Source organism: Oculina patagonica, unplaced genomic scaffold (assembly GCF_052425735.1).
Source record: "Oculina patagonica isolate OP01 unplaced genomic scaffold, crgOcupat unplaced436, whole genome shotgun sequence".
NCBI classification, from domain to species: Eukaryota; Metazoa; Cnidaria; class Anthozoa; order Scleractinia; family Oculinidae; genus Oculina; species Oculina patagonica.
The window spans coordinates 4807-11836 of NW_027558294.1; the positions used below are offsets into that span (position 1 = coordinate 4807).

Sequence of the window (7030 nt, forward strand, 5' to 3'; positions counted from 1 at the left end):
TTTTCACAATTCCAACTAGCAGGATTGGGATTTCTTAGAAACAGAGGACCTAGTAGTAGTAGAAACTGATGAATTACGGAAATAATTCCGGCACGGAAGAATCTTAATGGAAAACTATGATGTAAAAGAAGGAAAAATAGCTTCCATCTGGTCCACAATAAAAAGGCAACTCCACCTGCAATCGGCAGTCAAAGTTTCCGAAGAGCCCAAAACAACTTTACTAAATCAGAAGAAAAATTACTGAACAACAAAAGAGAAGGGTAAGTATTAAGTAATTCTTGGTTTAAGAAAAATCTTTCAAAATGTTATATGTAAGAAAATAGCACACCCACTTCATTGATGGTTTTGCGTTTTAAGTTTAAAAAGGAAAGTCTTGAACTTGATGCAAAGTGTTCTTTAAGATTGTTTTTTACTTCTCGAGAAAACGAAAAGGATATCAAAAATAATTCACGTACTCTTCTTTTTTTTCCTATTTTTATTCACATTATCGTGATTCAGAGAAAACTTTCACCATTTCGTAAAAATCTTTTTGCGCTTGCGACTTGACATAAGGATCTCAAGTAATGAAGTTATTTCTTGCGAATCACAAAAAATGGAAACATATAGAATCGCGCAGCATATATCTTTCTTTTAAAATCGTGAAAAATTAACCGCCATATTTCCCTACATAAAGGCAACTATTAAATTTGTGTTATTTTTTCCTCATTCTAGAAATGGAATTATTCCCTAAGGTCGTGTTTTCCGCAATATTTGTTATAACTCTGAACGTAGCAGTTCAAAGTGCTCCATCTTCATTAAAATCACCGCCAAGTAGAACTGAACTTCTTATCAAAGTGGTCCTTGCACCGCGAGTCGCTAATGCAACCCAAGAGGTAAGTTACTGATATCCACTGAAGAAGTTTTGACTCTAAGGAGATTTATTACAAGGTGAACAAGTTCCTGTTGTGTGGTTACTATTATCTATAATCTTGAATTTGTGCTTCTCAAAGATTTTGTAGTATTTTTTCTGTCTTTTAATTTATACTGAAATTGATAAATTTACTTAACTGTTTTGACGACAGTCGCCAAAATTGCGTAAAATAGCCCAATTAACTATGCTTATGTTGCTATCTTAAGCAACTACTTAATTCAGTCAATTTATGACAATAAGCTTATTTAAGCAGTCACTAAATTTAAAAATTGCTTTAAAGTTTCAGAAACGATCACAAAAATTACCATAATTAAAAAAAATCAAATATATTTGCTTTTTTCGTGCGGTGAAAATATAGCTTCTCCTTGCAACATCAAATTATTGACACGCAGACAGTTGATGAGAGTAGAGTAATTGATCAACTAAGGAGCTTGTATTGATGTGCCATAAAATTCCTAGAAGTTACAACATTGCGCGCAATGCTGTACTGTGTATCTAATCCTGAAGCTGTTACGCACACTGGGGGAGGGTACTCAAAACATTTTTATACGAGGGGGCTCCGCCCCGAGCTCCAAACCCTTAACCCTTTATATACGTTTTTTGGCCGAAAAGGTAAACCTTTCATATACCTTCGTTTTGTATACTCTAACTCGTGAAACCCCTAACCTTTTATATACCTACAGCCTAAAAGGAGGAACCCCGTTCGGGTGGAGCCTCTCCGTATAGTCCACTATAGGGAGCACCCCGCCCCCGGGTGCGCACCACTTAACGCAAAATCTTTGGATCATGTGTACAACGCCCTTTACATTACACTTGAAACATTTCCTGCAACATTTTAAAAGAGTGCCCACTATTTGTAACATTGCATGCATTCCCCTGGCACAACTAAAAGCCATTCCCTGACAGCAATCTGTCTCTCTTTTTTTCTCCTCTGAGGCAAAAGATCCAAACATCCACAGTTTGTTCTCTCTAATTGACTACTTGATCCTTGTACCTAAGCCATTTTGGTCACATGAATGTGAACATGTGAAATTTACCTGCCAACAACGCCACAAATGTTTCGCGAATGTTGCAGCGCGTGGCCACGTCGATTGAAAATGACACGCGCAATGCCGATGCACTGCTCCAGCGTTAAGCTATTTTACCTTTACTTTAAAATCTTTGCAGATAAAAAACCTATATCCGTTTATAACCTCAACGAACGACCTTGAGGAAACAATGCTAATGCTTGGAGTCGTGGTCACAAAAAGATGCTTTATAAATCAGGTCTGTATGAAGTCTTCTCTGGAACAGTATTACCGTACTCTAAGCCATGACTGCTGCATGTCACCTGCCTGTTAAACTATTAAAGCAAAACAATACAAACGCAGTAAACCGCTGCACACCATAATAATTCGATTGAGAACCTTTCAAATAAATTTCTCACGCAACTATTCTAACAAGCGCCCTCTATTTCGGCAAGCTTCCTTTGCACTCAATTCCCTCCTTTTCCAATATAAGCTCTCTTTTTACCGAATCAGTTAGTTTGACGACTACTTGTTTTGTTCTTAGTCAAGAGTAGTTAAATCTATTGAAGCAGATTTAATAAAGTTCAAAGTTAATTGTTGGTTGTTGTTGAAATGAGCGCCAGCTCCGAATGAGCGCCCTTTCAGCTCCAATAATCTAGTATTCTGGCTGCCTAAGTTTCTTGTGCGATTTCTATGTCCAAAGAAGTTAGAAAACACTGTTTGTTTTACTGTACCTTTCTTGTTCAGTTCATCCCACATGGCCGAAATATTTTTTTCAGTAATTTAAGTCTCTTGGAAATGGCTGAATGGTTTATATCTAAGAAATACATTTTTATATTTTATTCTTTTTCCAGCAACTGAAAGACAAACTTACTGTCGCGTACATGAAGCTGTCTAACTACATCAGTCCGCTGTACATGGCATACTCATATGAGGAAAAACAAGGACTTCAGCACATTCAATTGGCACAAGTGCTCCGGGAGACAAGCTTTTATCTCAATAGTACAGTTACAACTCTAAGACATGAAGTAAGTCATTAGGGACCTTTTAATGTTCCCTTAGGGCAACCCTTCAAGGAAACAAGTTATTATATTCCCGCTACAGCTACCAGCATACGAAACCACCACCCCCCACCCCCCTCCCACCCCATCTTCAGCCGAAGCTAAAGGCTTAACAAATATGCTTTTCGAGAGATGCATAACTAAAACTTGCCGTGTATGCATTCTAGATCCATTACATCGACCATGATGATGAGCCCAAAAGTATGACCACGCGTGCTCTGTATGTCTAAACTTGTCCCTGGTAGGCGTGTCAAAAGAGCCAAAGCGACTGACCTTCCACCCATGGTCACCCCCCCCCCCCCCCCCCTCCCCCTTCCCCAAGCAAGCCAACTTTGAGTTTTCCCATTTAAACATTTCGCAGCTATTTGGAGGTTGCTCGGTATGGAGGGTAAACATCCTTCAAGGAACAACTTTTAATCCTGTTGTTTACTGATTGAATTTCAGCTGCTGAGGAGGAAATTCCCTTTGCCCGCTGGCCAAGTTATTTTGGAGGAGAAGCAACTGAATCAATATACTCGTGAATACCTACAAATACTTGTCGACAAAAAAGTGCTGGTAAGTTTCGTTGTATATACAACTAAGTTATACCGAATTTCAGAAAAAGATGAGCTTTGTAAACTTTTCTCCTTTTCTTATACCTTAAAAATTCGGCTATAAGCCCTGGGCTTATATAACTTCGAAGGGGTTTTGTGTGGGCTTAAAAGCGGAGGGGCTTATATCCGGGAGGGCTTATAAGCGGAATAAAAAAAACGTTTCGAAACGAGCCAAGGGAGTGTTGATCGAAATATGTTTTGAAGTTAAAAACGCATAATAAAGCAACATTTAACCCTGTTCAGTACTGTCATCCGGCAGAGGGGGGCTTATATCCGGGGGAGGCTTATAATCGGATGTATATTTCTGTTTCCAGGTAGATGGGCCTATAACCGGGGGGGGGGCTTATAAGCGGGGGAGCGTATAACCGGAATTTTACGGTATTAGCATACTAGTCTTTTAAATTGTTGTGTTTGTTGTTGTTACCGTTTACATTGCTCTTCAGATGAAAGTACAAATGTGTGAACGAGTACAAAATCTACTTTGAAACAAATCTCATCCCCACGCCTCCCCGGCTCCACCCTGTTGCTGAGCAATTGGAAAAGAGGGGCCTGCAAACGAGATAAGCGTGGCATGTGATTATCATGAGCACCGCACTTGGTTTCCAAAGTTGTTTTCGCACACGTTCTCTATTCCGATCAAAATATCCTTAATAAATGTGTCTGTAAATGAACTTGACAGTACTATATTGCGCTGTATTCATTTTAATCCGCGTTCTTATTCTTTTCAGACTCTTGTCATTACCGATAATGTAGTGAAGATTTACCGAAACTATGTCATCCTATACACATTACATGACGTCATCAGTGAGGTGTTCACGTGTGTAGCTGGAGTCTAAATCAATTGTCGTCATGCATTCTGGGAGTAGCAAGACAATTAATATTCCTATTTATTACATACATCCAAATATCGGTTTCGGAAAATTTGAGAAAATTTGCAATTAAATAGTGTTTATTCTTGAAATAAAATAAAGTTGAAACTATTTATAACATATTTAAAGAAGCAGAGTTAAACTATTTATATCGTTTTTACTGAAGGTGCTCTCTGTGAGAGATATTCACTTTGCAATATATTATTTTATCTTTAACTGATCAGGATCAGTTATTTGATATTACAGATAGAACTTATAAAGTTTCAGTAAACATGTAATCATTTTGTTTAAAGTAACAATAAATGTGTCTCAATTTAAAAAAAATGACTTGAGGTCTATTTTCTGTACTGCCTACGAATGAAGTAAGTAAAATATATTTAAAAAAACTAGTTTGCTGGCTTGTAGTTGCTTCGCCCTTCAATTAATTTTTAAAGCAAATTTCTACAATGTGGCGCTATAAGCGGGGAAAACAGGGTGAGAAATATATAAATGAAGCTATCAATTGACCTTGATACTTTCGTTCACGTGAATAATTTGAAACAATCCTCTGGTATGGAAGGAGAAATCATGAGTAACTTAACTCAATCTACATTCTACTAGTACTAAACTCTCAGGCTGATACATGTCTGTCAACCTTAGTTCCGAAAATTGGGTACTAAATCATTTTGGTTTATCTTTCTAGTTTGTTATTCTTATCAGCTGCTTGATCGATCGGCTTGACCATATCAAGGAATTATTTCAAGGCGCAATATCAATATCAATAGCAATATCGTTGTTAAAAACAAACATCAAGTTATAAAATTGATATTAATTTCCAATTCAAAACCATACCCTATTTGCATAGCTTCAAAATGGGAATCTACTTAATATGTTTAAATTATATTAAAAACGTAAAAATCAATTACATATTAAAACTGAAGCCATAACCTGTTACACAGCTTATTCACAATCATTGGAATCAAAATAGGGTACAACATTCCGAAAGCATTCACGATTGCAGTTCTTAAACAAAGATTACGCAAACTACAGAAGGATAACTGGCGATATATAGAAAAAACAAAGAAGGATTGAAAAAGGAATTTAACTTACTAAATTAAGCTTGCATCGTCCAGTAGTGAAATTGTTGTGCAGTCCGCAAATGACATCACTCTCCCATATGCGCGCCTGGAAATGGTCAGCGTTTGGCCTCTTCTACCGCGATGGTTAACACACACGCGGATAAATTCAGACTAGTTTTGGTTAGAAATGTCCCTTGAAAATATTGGGATACCTTTCGACTTCCTGCTTTTGATTCCTGACATAATAAGTATCGAAAGCAAGCAAGATTGAATTGCAGAATAAATTTGATTTGATTTTAATAGAGCTGTTTTCCATCCATTGTCGAAAGTAATCATAAGTTTGCTCTCGGTCAGATTCAATTCTTTACACTCAGAAACGATCACAAGAAGTGACGAAAATTCTTTCTAATGATATTGAAAAAATGCATTCAGGCCTCGACTCAGGAATATATCCACAAGTAAAGAAACGGGAAAGAAGTAGGTAGAATTTCTTGGAAATGTAAGATCTAAGAAAATTGCTTCTTGTTGCTCTTCATCCTACCTTCCCAATCAAGCCATCGACGTTTCCACACAAACACATCACACGCAAACTTCAACTCCGAAGAATATATCCACAAGTATAGAGACAGGTAATGGTGCATTTCTTGGAAATGTCAGACGAAAGGAAATATTTCATTTATAGTCAATGCGTTTATTGATGGATAGCTTGAGGCTTTGAAAAGTATCGATAAAATTTGTGTTTCCCTTATCTAGAAGACGAATCAGGGTGTGTTAAGTCAATAAGTTCACGTTATGGTTGCATTACTGAAGGTAAGCACACAACATTGTCGAAATGGTGCTTCGATTGATCACAAGAAGTGTGTGCTGATGAAGAGGAAAATCTGTGGAATCGTAAAAATACATCAACGATCGTGCAATATATTCGTAAAATTGGCAGTTCGCAAAACTGTTCCTCCCTTGAAATTGTAAATAGTGCTAAAAAAAGGTCAAATAGCTAAGTTCCATTTGTCTTCAAATGAAGGCACCTCAACCTGCAATAGGGGGACAACGTTCCGAGAGAGCAGAAATTAACTAATCAAACTTCAACACAGATGAATATATCCACAAGTAGAGCCCGGGGGGGGAGTACTCCCTATAACGGCCTATACGGGGAGGCTCCGCCCGAAAGGGGTACCTTTTTCAGGCTTCAGGTATATGAAAGAGTAGGGATTTCACAAGTTTAGGTATACGAAAGGGTATGGAAATCAGTCATTAAGGTCTTTGAAAGGGCCTTTTAATAAAAATATTTCGAGCAGATGCAATTTATGGCTGTATAATTTCAGTTTATGAAGCGCTACTTGAAAATGAAAAGAAAACGTTGTTTTAAGTCTATGCCATGACTTTCAGGTATATGAAAGGGGTACCTTTTTTCATAAAAAGGTATACGAAAGGGGTACAATTTCTGCCAAAATGGTATATAAAAGGGTAAGGGGTAGGAGCTCGGGGCGGAGCCTCCTCGTACAAAACTTTGTTGAGTACCCCGCCCCCCCGGA

General features: G+C 37.6%; 1 protein-coding gene across 1 annotated transcript; it reads left to right on the forward strand.

Annotated features, from left to right (window-relative positions):
• Positions 1-711: 711 nt before the first annotated feature.
• Positions 712-4407, forward strand: LOC144640730 (uncharacterized; the record flags this gene model as incomplete). The annotated part of the gene is made up of 5 exons (XM_078499812.1): positions 712-872; positions 2078-2176; positions 2772-2945; positions 3423-3533; positions 4300-4407. Coding segments are annotated over 5 exons (653 nt in total), but the record flags the coding sequence as incomplete, so codon positions are not given.
• Positions 4408-7030: the final 2623 nt, after the last annotated feature.